This window comes from Haliotis cracherodii, unplaced genomic scaffold, assembly GCF_022045235.1.
Source record: "Haliotis cracherodii isolate W230 unplaced genomic scaffold, xgHalCrac1.p SCAF_2, whole genome shotgun sequence".
NCBI classification, from domain to species: Eukaryota; Metazoa; Mollusca; class Gastropoda; order Lepetellida; family Haliotidae; genus Haliotis; species Haliotis cracherodii.
In genome coordinates, this window is record NW_027266275.1 from 1,706,360 (window position 1) to 1,725,417 (window position 19,058).

The 19,058-nt window shown below is 42.3% G+C and overlaps 1 protein-coding gene across 1 annotated transcript in view; it reads right to left on the bottom strand.

Annotated features, from left to right (window-relative positions):
• LOC139469396 (uncharacterized) overlaps nucleotides 1-19,058 on the bottom strand; it is a 79,128-nt gene that overhangs the window by 14,217 nt on the left and 45,853 nt on the right. The window contains 21 exon segments of the mRNA XM_071251561.1: nucleotides 4-150; nucleotides 1,031-1,186; nucleotides 1,661-1,831; nucleotides 2,590-2,748; nucleotides 3,507-3,668; nucleotides 4,714-4,869; nucleotides 5,962-6,120; nucleotides 6,225-6,312; nucleotides 9,316-9,418; nucleotides 9,735-9,963; nucleotides 10,361-10,546; nucleotides 11,457-11,552; nucleotides 11,962-12,099; nucleotides 12,448-12,707; nucleotides 13,082-13,306; nucleotides 13,409-13,556; nucleotides 13,730-13,873; nucleotides 14,214-14,330; nucleotides 15,884-16,011; nucleotides 17,522-17,715; nucleotides 18,835-18,965. Coding sequence (XP_071107662.1) covers nucleotides 4-150; nucleotides 1,031-1,186; nucleotides 1,661-1,831; nucleotides 2,590-2,748; nucleotides 3,507-3,668; nucleotides 4,714-4,869; nucleotides 5,962-6,120; nucleotides 6,225-6,312; nucleotides 9,316-9,418; nucleotides 9,735-9,963; nucleotides 10,361-10,546; nucleotides 11,457-11,552; nucleotides 11,962-12,099; nucleotides 12,448-12,707; nucleotides 13,082-13,306; nucleotides 13,409-13,556; nucleotides 13,730-13,873; nucleotides 14,214-14,330; nucleotides 15,884-16,011; nucleotides 17,522-17,715; nucleotides 18,835-18,965 — 3,297 coding nt within the window.

Sequence of the window (19,058 nt, forward strand, 5' to 3'; positions counted from 1 at the left end):
TACTGACGTTGCAACTGGTTCTCGGCGCGACTGACGTGAAGTTGCCGGCACAAGCCGTGCAGACGGAGTGCCCAGACTGGTCTTTGAACGTGTCTTCGGGGCAAGGGGAGCACGTGCCATTCTGTCCCTGTTGCCCGGGACCACAAGAAACTGTACAAAAAAATGGTTAATTGATGCATCATAACTCTTCGATATCTAATCGTTAACGTCATTATTATTATTAGTATAGCCATAGCGGAAGAAGGTGTAGGTCTAACAGCTTTACTTTCTACATGGAGCAGGGAAATGAAATCAGTTTAAATTGGTGAATCTATAATAACTGGCAATCAGAGAAATTACTCTTATATATACACTACATGTATACTACAGTGATCTGCACCATCAACGTAAATCTACAACATCCCGTTTGCCTACTCCTTTGGAACATCGTCGTCACGATATGGCTGAAATATTGCCGATGTGACGTTTAACTTTAACTCACTCACTCACTGGAACATCGCATAACAACATCGCCCCCTCTACATGTAGCCGATTCGATATCACTCAATAACCGAAAGGGATTACCGTAAAATATTGTTCTATATCAGCCTGTTGAAGGATTGGCCGTGTAACATGCGACCATGTTGTTCTAAGAAATCAAAAGTTATAGCTTCATTTGTTAAGTGATTAACGTTTGAGGTACAAACGAGCATGCTCTTTCTATCATTATTTCAAAGAGCGTCATACGACTCTTGCTCAGAAGTTGTGGGATCAAGGTATCAACATTCAAGGCCCCTTTAAAGCTTACATATGTTCCAGTGTGTTTTTGTTTTTAGGTGATCAATTGACTTACCTTTGCATGTGTTTGTGATGAGTGCCACTGATGGGGCAGAATGTAATCACTTTTTCGGGAACACCTGGTAGTATCACTAGTTGATCGCGACTCGTAAACACATGCTCGTGATATAGTACAATCGATTGCTTTTGGCAGTAGTTTCTTATGAAAATGAAACAGGTTTTGTCGTTTTTATTAACAGTGGATGTCACGTACTTGTACACTGATCTCTGGACGTAGAGGCGGTTGTGGATGTATTTTGGTCAGAGCCACAAGGCTCGCATGTGTCCTGTGCCGGAAGAGGCTGATACTCTCCATGTCCACAAGGTTTACAGCTGCTTCCAGTAACTTGGTATCCAGGTGAACAGTTTCCTTGAGGCAAAGAAAACACATTGACCATTATGACTATTACAGCACCTGTGACGTAAAATACTTTTTTAAACAATTCATTTTTTTCACATATCGACTTATTTAATTAGTGTACCTTGCACTAGAAGGAACTATTTTCTTTACTTTGACACTCATGAGAATGTTTACTCATAATTAAGTCAATAAACAGTGTCCCCGTCGTCGTCTGATTTATGGACGTGTAATAGTCGACTTTCGCTTGAAATAAACTATTATATATTTGTAGCTTTGTATAATTCTCAACAAGTTCGATTATAATATGTACATATGCATGAGAAAAGCACATGTCCCTGTTCCTTGTGAGGATGAATGGGTACTCTGTAGGATGACATGGTAATGTCACTGTTAACCTCCTAGCGCTTGGTTTGTATATTCCCAAGGGAATCATAATTATCTTTATTATTTGACCGATAAACGTGTCCACTGAACGTAACTCACTCAGTGTACATTGGCTGGAGTTATTTGCACCAGCATCGGGGGTAGTGTAGTTGGCATCAGAACAGGTTTCACATGGCAAGAACTTCATCTGAGATGACCCATCGTTCCAGGTCCCTCTTGGACATGGCTCACATTGAGTGCCATTGACCTGCTGGCCCGCAGCACAGAATGCTGGTGAGATAAACATAGGGACGAGAGTGAGTGAGTAGATTGACGCCCAAGACCGTATGTCAGCAGGATACGGGGAAACAACAGAAGTGACGATGATCCTAGACAGTATGTCAGCAAGATACGGGGAAACAACAGAAGTGACGAACATCCTAGACAGTATGTCAGCAAGATACGTAAAAACAACAGAAGTGACGAACATCCTAGACAGTGTGTCAGCAGGATACGTAAAAACAACAGAAGTGACGAACATCCTAGACAGTGTGTCAGCAGGATACGAGAAAACAACAGAAGTGACGAACATCCTCGACGTTTCCCACTTATATGAAACCAATATAGAAAGGGATCTTGGATCAGACTGCGTTAATACGACCAAGACGTTGCATACATACAAAGTACAGCAAATACACTAACTGAAAGCCAATGACTTTCATGGTGGCTCTGAGATCAGTATGTCTCACAATCACACCGATGACATATCACAGTATGTCTGCCTCCTGGCGATCTATGGACATCGGCTGTAACGTTAAGTAACACGAACCTCCCAGGTGAAGCACTACGAGCACTACGACAGTATATAAATTAGTCAGGTGTTAGCAACAGTCTCCACATGGTCGCATGCGTCTAATTTCAGGTGGAGGTCAATGCATTTCTTATTCCGTGTATTCTACCATTGATGGTGAATGCACGCCAGTGAAACAGGTAGGAACATCTTACAGGATTCACTGGGTGACATGAGTGCACAACATCCCGTCAGTTACCTTTACAGTCAGTAGCGTTTGTGGATTCTTCAGCTTCAGTTGTGTAGCCGTCCTCACACTTGATGCAATGTCTCTGCAGCTGTGTCGGCTGGAACGTCCCTACAGGACACGTCGTGCACACGTCGCTGTCATTGATGTACCTACCAGGTGGACACTCGGCTAGAAAGCAAAAATATTAATCTCATATTCATGAATGAACCAGTAAATTATGATTTGACCATAAATGGTATCACATTTCAAACTTAAAGCCATAAACAAATGTGTCAGATTAATTTTGTCTTTTGCCAATAGATCGGTATATTTCAGATAACATTTTTGAGGAAAGTGGAAATTTCCTCCCAGATATGGTATTCCTGTCACTATCACATTCGCCGTGTGAGTACACATATTCAACATTGAAATAATGTTTTTGCCTATTTGTGTTTTAATGTGAGTACTTTTATACAGATTGTATATCTTTACAGTTGAGGCAACTTCCGGTCAATCCTGTCGCACTGTTCTTGATCACTTACTATTCAGCACTATGGCGGGGAGTACATCTGACGTGATGCATGACAGCCAACAATACGAACTCGACTCGTTTGACAGGCATATTACCACTATTCTTATGTTGAGGATAATTCTTGATGCCCAGTAATGTTCAGGTTGTGCTTATGTGAGTATTGTTATTATTAGTAGTAGTAGTAGTAGTAGTGGTAGCAGTAGTAGCAACAGTAGTAGTAGTAGTAGTAGTATTAGTAGTGCTTATGTTCGTATTGTTAGTATTATTAGTATTATTAGTATTATTAGTAGTGGTAGTAGTATTAGTAGTGGTAGTAGTAGTAGTAGTAGTAGTAGTAGTAGTAGTAGTAGTAGTAGTAGTTCAAACCAAGTATAAAGATCGTGGAGTACAATTTCCATCAGAACGTAATACTGACGTAAGCTACAGCCGGACGACGAGGTTGTCTTGGTTCCTGCAGTGGTTTTTCCAGTCGGACATTGTGTACAGTTGTCTTGTAAATTGCGCGTTCTGTAGTAGCCTTGAGCACAATCCTTGCATGATCCATCATCCTGCATCTCAGTGCCAGAAGGACAGCCATCTGCAACGTGGAATATATATTGAGCGATACTTGGTAGTAAAAGACACTGTCTTGCAACACAGTGCCGCAAGGACCGCCATCTGCAACATGGAATACACATTGACCAATCTTAGAAAGTAAATGACATCTCTTGCAACTTGGTGCCAGGAGGACATCACTCTGCAACATGGAATACATATTGACCAATGCTTGGAAGTAAATGGCATCTCTTGCAACTTGGTGCCAGGTGGACACGGAATATCACATTGTTGAGAATCGCTTCGCAAGCTTTTCATTGTGATTAATAAACACATACTTATGATGAAGTCGGAATCATACAGTTGACTTTGCTTCTAGTAGCGAGTTCGTATAATTATGCAAATGGCGTTGTGGCTTCATTTAATATATATGTACATATATGTTAATGTCATATTTAGATCACACTGACATCAATAACAATCATCGAGAGATTAACACATTCAAACACTTATTGTTTTCACATGAAAAAACGCATGCTGTAAACACAACATTTAAATCTATCTCGAAGCTCTTATTTCCATTATACCTGATATACAGTGCTCGACAAACGGAAGTGTTCAATTATATGTATGTGTAAAGTACAAAGGTAATGAGCAAGCAAAGCAAAGCAAAACCTTTCACCTTTCCATCATGTTTCCACCACTCTCACGACGTTCTATCGTCACCATCTTGTTAAAAGCATATACTTGAGTTGAATAATGCTCACATGCACACGCTACCGATCTGACGTTATAAACACATTAACCCACAAACATAATCCGTAGTTTTGGGGAAACCTAAGGTCTGCGTTCCCCGCGCAGCATAAAACAAGGATTAAGACGGGAGAATGATAATATGTTTTCAATTTTCTTCTTAAACTATGATTGGTGACATAGACCAAGTTCAGGACACTATCACAACCACAACACGTCACAGAGTATACTCCTACAATACGTATAAACGTCAATCGGGTTTCAATTTCCTTCTTATACCAAACATGACAGCCTCATTCCTGCATCAACACAGCAAACGTCCACATTAAGCTCACCGACACAGTGAGCTGCATTGTCTGTTCCCTCCACTCTGGTTCTCTTGAGCAGAGGACATGGGTAGCAGAACGACTGGCCCTCCTTCTCCTGGTAGTAGTCACGTGGACATGGGCTACAGCTGCTGCCTTGGAAGTACTGACCAGCTGGACATTTGTCTGAAATCATGCAAACAGATCAGAGGTAAAGGGGGGCTTTGTCGGGCTCACCTGTCCAGCTTGAACACACCAAGAATCCATGACATCAACATTCCTTCATCATCTACTGTCATACCCACCAATGTTGTGCAATGTGATCCAAACTAAAGTTGAATGTTTGTGGATAAGATGAGAGATGATTGCTCCAAAAGAAACCCATACTTGAATTTACAAGACTTTTGGCTTGACTCTAAACCACACAGATATGTCCATGACACTTTTGTATTGGATTCCATAGCTCCATACACATCTGTTCAAAGTGATAATATTGCTGGATGCAGCAGATGCTCCCACAGTTTTGCAGTCTTGGAAAAGGAGCAAGATAAATTTATGTCAATTTGATTCCCAACATTCTTCTCGACAAACGTAAGGAAAACTTCATTCCCCGGTTTATGGGGCAATTGTTACAAGATGCGGTAACCATAGATATAGTTACGACTCTTTCGTCATAGACTCTGGGCAGTTTGTTGAAAATGAAAGCAAATGTTCCATTAAGTATCTTGAGAAAACAATATGTGAAATACTGGGTTTCCTCAGTGTGAAATTTGGGGATTGGACATGTTGGCAAGGATGCCTGTCTGATGCCCCAATTTCTGTATATATTGAAATAACGCCGCACGTAGCAATATAACAGCCATATGAGGGGGGTCTGTAAATAATCGATCCTGGACCAGACAATCCAGATTGAAATCATGAGCACCGATCTATATAACTGGAACACGGCGACATGCACCATCCAAATCAGCAGGCCCGAACACCTGATTCCGTTCGACAAACATGGGTTGTTAAAGACCAGTTTAACCTGGATCGTCTTGCCCCTAAAATGTAAGAGTTGGTGGGTACTTCAAAGAATGTTTGACACAGCTCAGCATCGGACCTTTTCAATGGAACTTGTGGTGGGTTTTGATATACGGATATCGCCGGCTAGCTAGTGCTCTTGTATCGGACCTGGGGGCAGTGGTGACCTTACTCTCATACTTACCGACACAGCTAGCCAGCGTCCTTCAATCGTGTCTACGGGTGGTCCTGTCTTCACATACTTAACCTACTTACCCACACAGCCAGCTAGTGTCCTTGCACCGGGTCTGAGAGTGGTCATTACTCCACAGGACTTGCAGGAGGTCTGTGACGACATGTCAGAGTAGGTGCCTACTGGACACAGCACACACATGCCGACGGAGGAGTTGAGGAAGGACCCAGGACCACAGGCAACTGGAACACAGGTGGACAGTCATTCTCTACGTACGTGCAACACGCAAATGTGTTAGATCATTCTCCCCCACCAGATGCTAAAAGTGGTACAGACGGCTACTCACCACAGTTGTTGGTACCGACTGCATCATCACAGGATGCCTTGAGGACAACAATCACCAGGTCCTTCTGTAGCACACTCTGACCGATGTCCTGAAAAAAAACAAGAGTTAAGTACTACACTGACCGATGGCCTACAAATAACACCACAGTCAAGTACCACACTTACTGATGTCCTACAGATAACACCACAGTCAAGTACCACACTTACCGAAGTCCTACAAATAACACCACAGTCAAGTACCACACTTACCGATGTCCTACAAATAACACCACAGTCAAGTACCACACTTACCGATGTCCTACAAATAACACCACAGTCAAGTGCCACACTTACTGATGCCCTACGAATAACACCACAGTCAAGTACCAAAATTACCGATGTCCTATAAATAACACCACAGTCAAGTAGCACACTTACTGATGTCCTACAAATAACACCACAGTCAAGTACCACACTTACTGATGTCCTACAAATAACACCACAGTCAAGTACCACACTTAATGATATCCTACAAATAACACCACAGTCAAGTACCACACTTACTGATGTCGTACAAATAACACCACAGTCAAGTACCACACTTACTGATGCCCTACAAATAACACCACAGTCAAGTACCACACTTACCGATGTCCTACAAATAACACCACAGTCAAGTACCACACTTACCGAAGTCCTACAAATAACACCACAGTCAAGTACCACACTTACCGATGTCCTACAAATAACACCACAGTCAAGTACCACACTTACTGATGCCCTACAAATAACACCACAGTCAAGTACCACACTTACCGATGCCCTACAAATAACACCACAGTCAAGTACCACACTTACCGATGTCCTACAAATAACACCACAGTCAAGTACCACACTTACCGAAGTCCTACAAATAACACCACAGTCAAGTACCACACTTACCGATGTCCTACAAATAACACCACAGTCAAGTACCACACTTACTGATGTCCTTAGAAACACCATAGATGTTTTCCAAATTTGAAAGAAATTCCTGCAAGTAGGACAACAAACCCCAAATGCTAAAATCCACTGTACATCAACTCCTTTGTTAGAACACTTAAGTTTTGGCTTAAATTAATTCATATGAATGAAGACAGATTGCCAAAAAAGGCTTAAAGGCTTATATGGCTATTCACCATCTATACATCTCCACTTGGTGATATTGCCCGACATCATGGAATACTTTTTTCATCTGTATGCAGATGACACACAACTCTATATGTCCTTTAAACCGAATCAACTTCACTCAGTGCAAAAATCCCTTCAAAGGTTGCAGACCTGTATAGATAACGTGAAGAACTGGATGCTGACAAATTTTCTCAAATTAAACTGTGACAAAACTGAAGATCTCTTGATGTGCAACAATGCCATCAGAAACCGAGTGAGCTATCCTAGTTTCGACATCGGAGGCAATATGATCGTTCCAGGCAAAGAAGTTCGTAACCTGGGTGTGATTTTCAACTCATCACTATCTATGGCTTCATACGTTGATACCATCTGCAAGCGAGCACATCTGAACATCAGGAATATTGGACAGATTCGCCAGTGTATAAATGCAAAAACAGCTGCTTCTCTATTTCACGCATGTGTTCTATCACATCTAGATTTCTGTAATGGACTACTTATCGGCCTTCCTCATAACCTTTTGACTAAACTTCAAAGAGTTCAAAATTGTGCTGCCAGGCTTGTTACTAAATCCAAAAAGTTTGACCATATCACACCGATTCTACGGAACCTCCACTGGCTCAAAATCAATGAGAGAATCCAGTATAAAGTGATACTGATTGTGTTCAATGCGAGACACAATCAAAAACCAACTTATATCAGCGAGCTTCTTGAAGAGTACGTGCTGGGAGATCTCTCAGATCAAGCTGCCAGTCCCTACTCTTTGTGCCTATTGTTAGAACGGCGACTTTTGGAGGTCGGGGTTGCGCCAAAGTTGCCCCTGAGCTATGGAATAGGCTGCCATTGGATATCAGGAACACTGACAGTCCTACTTTGTTCCGATCAAGACTCAAAACCTGTCTTTTCACCAAATATTTCTTGGAGTATTGAGGCTTTGTGTTTTCCTAGCTGTGCAATGTCTCTCTGTTTTGTGTAGACTCAAATGAAGCGCTTTTGAGCAGTTCTTCGAACTGGATACCAGTGCTATATAAATCTGTAGTTATTATTATTATAATATGTTATTGTATTAAGATAACTGTGGACGCCATACATGGGCTTCTAACATTCGTTTACTTCTTTTTTCTCATGGCTTTGGTTTTGTATGGATATCGCAAACAGTTGGGAACCAGCTTTCATTTCTACGACTTTTTAAGGATACTTGTATAAACATGTTTTACCAAAACTGGAGATCAGTCTTAAACTCTAGTTCAAGATATCATTTATATGCAGAGTTTAAAAGTCTTTTAGAACCTGAAAAATAACTTTCAGTTTTGTATGAAAGAAAATTTAGAAAAATAATTGTAAGGTTTATAGCAGGTCTTTTAAAATTGAAGAATAATGAAGGCAGACATCTGTCGATAGAAAAGTCTTTTCGAATATGTCCAGTCTGTAATAATGGTATAGAGGATGAATTTCATTTTTTACTCATTTGTTCATGTTATAATGATCTCAGAAAAGAATACTTACCGGCAAAACTTTGCAGATATCCTAGCTTGAACCATTTCAAATCTATTATGTGTAATAACAATGAAGCAGTCTTAAATAGTTTATCACGTTTCCTATATTACGCTTATGCAAAAAGAACAAGTAGTACAATTCAATTATGACATAAGTCATGTGTCACGTTACTTTACCGTTGCATCTGTGAACAATTGGTATATTGTGAACTGTAATTGTATATGGGCCCGAGGCCTTCATGCAATTAAAAGTTCTTCTTCTTCCTTTTTCTTCTTCAGGTGAACAATTGATTTGAGACGGGTGGCACCGATGATGCAGGATGCACTCATCTTTTCGGGAATACCTATTTGATAATGATTTCATAAGCACATATTATATAGTCCAAATTGTACAATCAGCTGATATTTCTTATGAATATGGAAAGGATTTTGTCGCCTGTATTTACTCACCGTGAAGGCCCCGTCACTTAAATCATTTCCTTCAATCGCTGTAATCTTGATGATGTCGTCCGGCGACAGTGTGATGCTGTTATCCTGCCTGGTTATCGTCTCTCTGTCAATAGAGGGGTGCGCTTCCAATAATAAGGCTTTTCTCTCTTCCTTATTTGTCACTTATCTCTTAAAAAAAAGCGTTTCTCCTCCAATAAAGCAAGCACATTTGGATTTGAACTGAATGATTCACACGTTGTTCATCGCATTCCACATGTCTTATCAATCCTGCGGCTATCAGAATTATCAAAACCCACAGTGGTTGGAATAATAAATTAACGAAAGCAGATTACTTTGAGACTTCTTATGACTGGCTTGGCATGTCGATATATATTGCGTTGGTTAGTATATGGTCAATTAGTGTTCATGCTCCCACTCACTCAAGTTTTGTCAACGTAGCACTGACAACTATTTGTCTCGCCTCGCAACGTCCTGTAGCTACCAGGTTTGTACAGGCACCAACACACAACCCCGGCCACCGCACAGAGAGGGTATTCTCAAACTTGCTCCTCAACTCTCTCAACAAGCTGTCCTTCAGGAAGTTGGAACAGGTTAAAGTCATGCTGTAGGTGAGGGTGAACTCCAATGAATACTTTTGCGCCGATGTTGCTGAAAATATTGCAACGTATGATCAAACCTCACAAATTACAAGATATATACGGTAGAGTCTCTCTTGTGTAATACACTTTAAATGCAGACCATTGAAGATCCGGGGTAGAATAGGTCTTCAGCGACGCATTCTTGCTGTAAGAGGCGACTACGCTTGTCGATACTATGCTGCCTAACGGGATCGGGTGCTCAGGCTCGCTGACGTGGTTGATGCATGTCATCGTATCCCAATTGCTTGGATCGATGCTCATGATCCCAATCACTGGATTGTCTGGTCCAGACTCGATTAATAACAGACCGCCGCCATACAGGTGGAATATTGCTCAGTGCAGCATTAAACAACAAACAAACAAACAAACACACATCAAATCCTATCCCTCACTCTATGTAGCCCTACCTCCACAAGCAGGCGCTGTGTACAGATCCAAGGGACTGTCCAGATTGTAAGACCCAAGTTTACCACAACGAAGAATATTTGGCGTTGGGATGGAAGGGGCTTGGCCGGCGGGGCAGAAGTCACGAATAGCAGTCGTTCCACAATGAGCGGTATTCAGGAAGCCCTCTGTGCTGCACGTGCTTGATCCTGCAAGGATCATTGGGTAACAATGAGCCAGTCAATGTGATTGGATTTGCATGATGGAATCATTGTCACCCGTATTCATCAGTAATATGTACAACCGCCCCTGATTTCATCATAACTCACTCGTAGAAGTAAATACAAGTGGCAAAATCCATTTCCATATTCATAAGTAAATCTCTGCTAAAAAGCAGAGTCGATTGTAAGAATCCGACTCTATCATGAGTCATGTGTTTATGAACCACTATCAAATAGTGATGATACCAGGGGAGCCCTATCGGTGCTACCCGCCACACATGCAAATGCAAGTCAACTGTTCACCAAAAAGAAAACCGGTATATGTGTCAAGTTTGGAACTATACTCGACATGACTACCACAAACTATTTTGTACAAGTTGCTAAGGCCTTGACTGTTGTAACCAAAACAGCTGTGTCGCAAGAATCGTATCGCGCTTAGTAGCAACTGATGTGGATACGGGCATGATTCTTTTGAGGACGGCAACTCAACCTTGTATTGACATAAAACCAACATTGGGACATTTTACGAAGTCCGAAGGTTTCAGTGATTCACGGAACAGATCATGTAACAGGACACACCACGCCTTTTATTAAAAGAAACATATGATCACTTGTCTTCTTTCGGGTGGACATGAACAGCCCATTCACCACCGTCAGTGGCTCGGAACTTTACGTTTGTGATAATGTCCATACGATGTACGACGTCTCCATTGTATTCTATGTTTGGTACAACTGTAAATCTAATAATCATTTGCTAGATTAGTTTTGAATTATTTCGTTGTAAAAGAACTGATTGAAGGCAACCGTGACACGCTCATCTCTTTCAAGTTTAAAATATTCAATTTCGCTTGAATTATTCAAGTTAGATATGACAGTGGAATTGGCATTAATACCTCACCTGTTATATAGATCTTGAATCTGCAAAGTTCGGCGTTTCCTTCGGTGTCCATAGCAGCATAAACAACATCATACCTGCCTCGCATCATGAGTTCATCTGGAACATATCGTTCAATATTGTTAATGATCCGGAAATTATTTCATTTGAAACAGAAATTTGAAATTTCCGTCAAATAGAATGTACAGACATTGTACATATGTGCATACACCTGCACTTACACCTACACACACCAAAACACACGTCTGTAAATATCTGCACATACACCTGAACACATCTGCACACATACCTGCTCACACACACATGCAGATACACCTGCACATAAACCTGCACATACACCTGCACACACACCTGCATGTACACCTGTTCTGCATACATACCATTCATGTATATGTGGACCTCTGCACCCGTGTTTGACACTGTATTTGTCATGGGAGACTCCTCTGAAGAAACAGTCTGACAGAATGTACTATGTGTCTATGGACTGTTTAATAACTATATCATTCACCTGTGAATGTACTTGCTACTGTTGCGTTACCGTCTGTAGAGGGCGCTGTGAAGACGGCAATGGCCTCCACGACGCGCGTGCTCGAGTTGTACACGATGTTATTGGTTGGGCAGTTGTACAAATTGGGTGTCTTCTTGTCTGTGGAAGATGACACATAACACCTACAGATGTCACAAACAACAGGCGTCGAGATAATCGTATAATTACAAAAGGTGAACATTTGTTGACAGTAAATAGTCTTTACCGAAAACAAACTCATGTCACCAATACTCCCAGAAATCATTCCCAGAACATACTGTTCATGTGTCGGGAGAGCATAGACGCAATTTTTATTTTTTAGATTTTAAAAGCTTTGATATCGAAGGTATACTTAAGTATGAACTACTATGAACATCAGTGGTCTATCCTTTATATTTATGCAATGTCATCATCTTTGGGTTCTATGTGTCCTTGAACTTGTAATTCTGTTATCAGATATTTTGTTACCTGGCTGTCCAGTGCAATTTTCCGCCATGACACGCCCCGACTCGCACAGTGTAACACCGGGACCTGCCTTGCTTGGTGAGTACGTTCTACTTCCTCCCCCCATCTTGTAGAGGTTCCAGCCAAGGGCAAGGTCACCTGTAGATTGGTAGTTCGAGTTCCCCAAAACATTAGACACATCACTGTGGGTTAGGATGCTTCTCCACACAGTTAGGCGGGAGATGTAACCCTTGAAGTTGGGGTCGAACCAGACAATCTTCAGGCTGAAAGTACGGGTGTACCACACACTATACACAGCATTAATGACAGCATTATGGAACGTCACTGTACCTCAGTAACTGGATGTATAGACATATTCTGTAACCATGTCAGTGCGTAAATTACTGTAGAGCATCCAGTAACTCTCCAGTCATCCAACAACTCCTTCACAGGTCGATGCAAATAAGTATATCCTCGTATCTATCTTATCCTAAACCTCGACGAACAGTTCAAAGGAAATCGGGTGTGATGTAGTTTACTGCCTGCTGCTATAACCCCATCATTACCGACTTATTGTCAACACACGAGCACACCACGCAACATGTGTCAGAGCTGATGACTCACTCTGAATGTTCAACAACGAGTATATATAACCTACCTGTTGCTGCCTGTGAGATTGACGTTAATATGTCCTGATGTGACTTTTATTCCGTTAACATACACACTGATTGACCCGTTTCTTGTCCACGTGGCTGCCACGTGATCCCATTGACCCTTGACTGTCTCCAGATCTGCTTTGTCTAGCGTCTTACTGACCACCTGTCCAGCGCCAGAAAACTGGACACGGTCTTGGAACAGCTCGAAATACTTTTCACTGCCGTCACTGCAAGAGACACCCTCACAATAAGGAAACTGACGGGAAACCAGAACATGAATGATCACGAAATCAGGAGGCATTACATACACAAGAAGTAGAAAGTCTTACAGGTTAGATATTATGACCGATCTGCCGGAGTTGAGGTAGCCAATCCAGAACATGATGGACAGGTCGCCTGATAGCTCGAACGGGCTATACGACTCGACGATGGAAGCGAAACCGTTGTCAAGGTACAGGTCAAAGTCAGGAGATGTGTCTGTGAACCGAACATTTATGTTTGATCTGCGTGAAAACGTGAACAAATTAATTGCAGAAGATGTCTAATTATATCGGAAATCACCATATAGATGAACACAATAATAAAGATATAAAGTAATCAGCCAAATGTCAAATGTTTAATTTAATTCTAGTTTCACCTTATATTCTTACCTTTACATGTTGATCCCGAGAGAATCTTTGGTGGCGGACACAGGCAGAACGCCTTGCGTCCCTCTTTAACACAGTTAATGCCAGATGCCAGACACTTGTTCTGGCAAATATCGTCCTCATTCTCGCAATTATCACCGCTAAATCCTGGAGAGATATGGAGAGAGTCAAGGAAAGAAGGAGAATCAGACTATCGTAGAGCAACCAAAAATGAGTGAAGTTGGTGCCATCTTGAGTGACTTGTGTATATAGGTGTATATGATTCAGTGGCCTTGCATGTGTAACATGTTTCAGGGGTGCCCAATGTCTTGAGAGATTTGGGTCCATCTAGGATGACTTAAATTGGCAGTATTAGTGTAGAATCGAAAGGCAAGTGTTCAGTGACATGTACGCCCATTTAGATGGTTAGAAGGTGTCGGTTGTAGCAGAGGTGCCCAATGTTAACATAGATCTGGTCCCATTATACAGTGAGGGTCAGGAAACCCACCTTCTGGGCAGGCACAACTGTGTCCCATTGGCTCGAGGAGAGAGCAGTTGCCACCATTGCTACACACATTGTCGGAACAACCATCCTTGATCAGCTCACAGGACACCCCACTGTATACTAAAAGACAGAAATATAAACATACACACATCAGTAGTAGAATGTGTTCAGGTTATATCGAGTACAGCTGCCACCAGACACTGAGGTAATATCGACTAAAACTGCCACCAGACACTGAGGTAATATAGACTAAAACTGCCACCAGACACTGAGGTAATATAGACTAAAACTGCCACCAGACACTGAGGTAATATAGACTAAAACTGCCACCAGACACTGAGGTAATATAGACTAAAACTGCCACCAGACACTGAGGTAATATCGACTAAAACTGCCACCAGACACTGAGGTAATATAGACTAAAACTGCCACCAGACACTGAGGTAATATAGACTAAAACTGCCACCAGACACTGAGGTAATATAGACTAAAACTGCCACCAGACACTGAGGTAATATAGACTAAAACTGCCACCAGACACTGAGGTAATATCGACTAAAACTGCCACCAGACACTGAGGTAATATAGACTAAAACTGCCACCAGACACTGAGGTAATATCGACTAAAACTGCCACCAGACACTGAGGTAATATAGACTAAAACTGCCACCAGACACTGAGGTAATATTGACTAAAACTGCCACCAGACACTGAGGTAATATCGACTAAAACTGCCACCAGACACTGAGGTAATATAGACTAAAACTGCCACCAGACACTGAGGTAATATAGACTAAAACTGCCACCAAACACTGAGGTAATATCGACTAAAACTGCCACCAGACACTGAGGTAATATAGACTAAAACTGCCACCAGACACTGAGGTAATATAGACTAAAACTGCCACCAAACACTGAGGTAATATCGACTAAAACTGCCACCAGACACTGAGGTAATATAGACTAAAACTGCCACCAGACACTGAGGTAATATAGACTAAAACTGCCACCAGACACTGAGGTAATATAGACTAAAACTGCCACCAGACACTGAGGTAATATAGACTAAAACTGCCACCAGACACTGGGGTAATATAGACTAAAACTGCCACCAGACACTGAGGTAATATCGACTAAAACTGCCACCAGACACTGGGGTAATATCGACTAAAACTGCCACAAGACACTGAGGTAATATAGACTAAAACTGCCACCAGACACTGACGTAGTGTGGTCTATAGACGCCACCAGACACTGAGGAAATATCGGCTTCAGCGGCTATCAGACGCTGAGGTAATATGTGGACTACAGCTGCCACCAGACACTGAGGTAATATCGACCACAGCTGCCACTAGACACTGAGGTAATATCGACTACAGCTGCCGTCAGACACTGAGGTAACATCGACTATAGCTGCCACCAGACACTGAGGTAATATGTGGACTACAGCTGCCACCAGACACTGAGGTTATATCGCCTATGGCTGCCACCAGACACTAAGGTAATATCGAATATAACTGCCACCAGACACTGAGGTAATATCGACAATAAACGCCACCGGACACTGAGGTAATATCGGCTACAGCTGCCTTCAGACACTGAGGTAACATGTGGACTACAGCTGGTACCAGACACTGAGGTAATATCGACCACAGCTGCCACAAGACACTTACATGATTGACAGTTGCATGTTGCTGACCCGCCCGACTGCTGGCATGTACCCTGGGTGGTACACGGCTTGACCAGATCACACACTGTGCGTGTGTTTTCACACAGACGTCCCTGGGTCCCCTTCTGGCAGCTGAAGTCAATGGAATTACAATTAGTGCCCCGGAAAGTTTTGCGAATTAGTGCTAAAACTTTTCATGTGTTGTCAACAAGCTACACATTACATTTTGCCAAGATCGATATCCATCAAACAATTATCTACCCTCTGATATCCTTTGACCTCTTCGGGGATGGTGGGATAGCCTAGTGGTTAAAGCGTTCGCTCCTTACGCCGAAATCCCGGGTTGGATTCCCCGTATAGGTTGAATAAGTGGTGTCCACCGCTGTGATACTTCTGGAATATTGCGAAATGCAAGCGTAACTCACTCACTCACTCACTTTGAACCTTTCACTATTGTTCAAATTAATCAATTAGTCTCCAGGTTCATCACATAAAAAACCCCGGATAACCAGCCTTGACCCTCTGCCGAAGCAGTTCCAACTGGGCGCAAACAGCAAGCCAGCGGCGAACATCACAGGAATGGATCACTGAAGACCAGCGACAACACCACACGGATGCATCACTGAAAAACAGCGATAGCACCACACAAATGGATCACTGAAAACCAGTGATAGCACCACACAAATGGATCACTGAAAACCAGAGACAGCACTACACGAATGGATCACTGAAAAACAGCGATAGCACCACACAAATGGATCACTGAAGACCAGCGATAGCACCACACGCATTGATCACTGAACACCAGCGACAACACCGCACGAATGGATTACTGAACAACAGCGACAACACCACACGAATGGATCACTGAACACCAGCGACAACACCACACGAATGGATCACTGAACACCTGCGACAACACCTCACGAATGGATCACTCCATTCCATCTCCTGCCCCACCGGCACACATTTTAAGAAAGTAATTGAATGTTGTCTGACGCCGCACAGCAGTACTCCCGCCAAGCGACGGAGGTCTGCAAGCAAATCAGACATTCACCAGAAAATCAAGTAAAACGACAGCGCTCTTACGGATTTTGTTGAAATTTAAAACGATATGTTTAATGTTGAACTTCGTCTGCTGTGTACAAGCTCAGATATTCAGAGATGATCAGTCATAATTCCGTCATTTTTATTGGTCATCATCTGTTAACCTGTCACCGTCAGATTGGTTCCAGCAGGGGCCCTCCACGACGTTTCTTTCCGTCCTTACTTGCTGGTCAATCACCACTTTAATTCACAGCTGTTACGTGTTCCCTGTTTCGTGTATCACTTGTATGTGGTTATGTTTACAAGTTATTGCCCTAAAATGACAAATGGAATGTGCACATGTGACACAATTACAAAACAAATTGTCTCATTTTTGTTTGCTTCAATTTCATACATAGTTTAAAAGGGTTACCTTCAACGTACCTATTTGGAAATACCTCCCTACGATATATTCTTGTTTATGTAACTTACGTAAAACATGGATACATCCAGCACATGTTCTAATCTATCCGTTCTTAATATAAACGTTCAAATAAAGTCATATTTGTGTTATGACGAAGATCAACTTGACCGCCATTACTGCGCCATCACACACCTGCAGAAGTAGTCTTGAAACACAGGGTAGCAGGTGGCATCATTCTGACACGAGATGCCGGTACACGTGTTGCTGATATTCTGGCAGTTCTTGCCCTCCCAGCCAGGTGTACAGTTACACGAGTAGTCAGCCAGTTGATCGACACAGGTGCCACCATGCATACAGGGCAGGGAGTCGCACTCGTTGAGCAGCTCCTGGGGAATTATTACACTAACAGTTTTATCAGAAATAGAGCTATTGTGTAATAAAGACATTATTCAATATTCGTTACCCTCAATCAGTAGGTGTTGCATTTGGTAGGACGTAGAAATACAGACAAGTAACAGAAACACACAGAGTAACAAAAACATCACACGGGATTATTATACAGAATACTGGAAGGGACTTTGATGCAGTCTACAGGCAAAAAATGGAATGACACAGGTGTCATAGGATAGCGTGATGTGTACAAGACGCTTGTGATAGGAAAGTATGATGTCCACAACACGGGTGTGATATGATAGTGTTATGTGTACAACACGGGTGTGATATGATAGTGTGATGTCTACTACTCGGTAGTGATAGGATAGTATGATGTGTACAACACGGGTCTGATATGATAGTGTGATGTGGACAAGACGGTGTGGTAGGATACTGTGATGTGTACAACACGGTTGTGATGTGATAGTGTGATGTGTACAACACAGGTGTGATATGATAGTATGATGTGTCAAACACGGGCGTGATAGTATAGTATGATGTGTCCAACACGGTTGTGATAGGATAGTATGATGTGTACAAGACGAGTGTGATAGGATAGTATGATGTGTCCAACACGGGTGTGATAGGATAGTGCGATGTGTACAACACGGGTGTGACAGGATAGTGTGATGTGTACAACACGGGTGTGACAGGATAGTGTGATGTGTACAACACGGGTGTGACAGGATAGTGTGATTTGTACAACACTGGTGTGACAGGATAGTACAATGTGTACAACACTGGTGTGACAGGATAGTGTGATGTGTACAACACGGGTGTGACAGGATAGTGTGATGTGTACAACACGGGTGTGACAGGATAGTGTGATGTGTACAACACGGGTGTGACAGGATAGTGTGATGTGTACAACACGGGTGTGACAGGATAGTGTGATGTGTACAACACGGGTGTGATAGGATAGTGTGATGTATATAAGACGGGTGTGACAGGATAGTGTGATGTGTACAACATGGGTGTGACAGGATAGTGTGATGTGTACAAGACGGGTGTGACAGGATAGTGTGATGTGTACAGTGGTGGAAGGCCGTGACCGAGTTAAGGTCAGTACTTACTGTACAGTTTTTACCACTGTATCCAGCCTCACACTCACACCTGTAGTCCTGGTTCAGATCCACACAGCGATCTGTTTGCTCTTGGTGACATTGATCTGTGCAGTCCACGATGTCAGACTCACATGTTGTACCTGACAAACAACCAATGCACAAAACTAAGCTTTCCAATAGGTCTCAGTCATTTCACAGCATATCTATAGGCTCATGAAAGAACTTCAATGTTT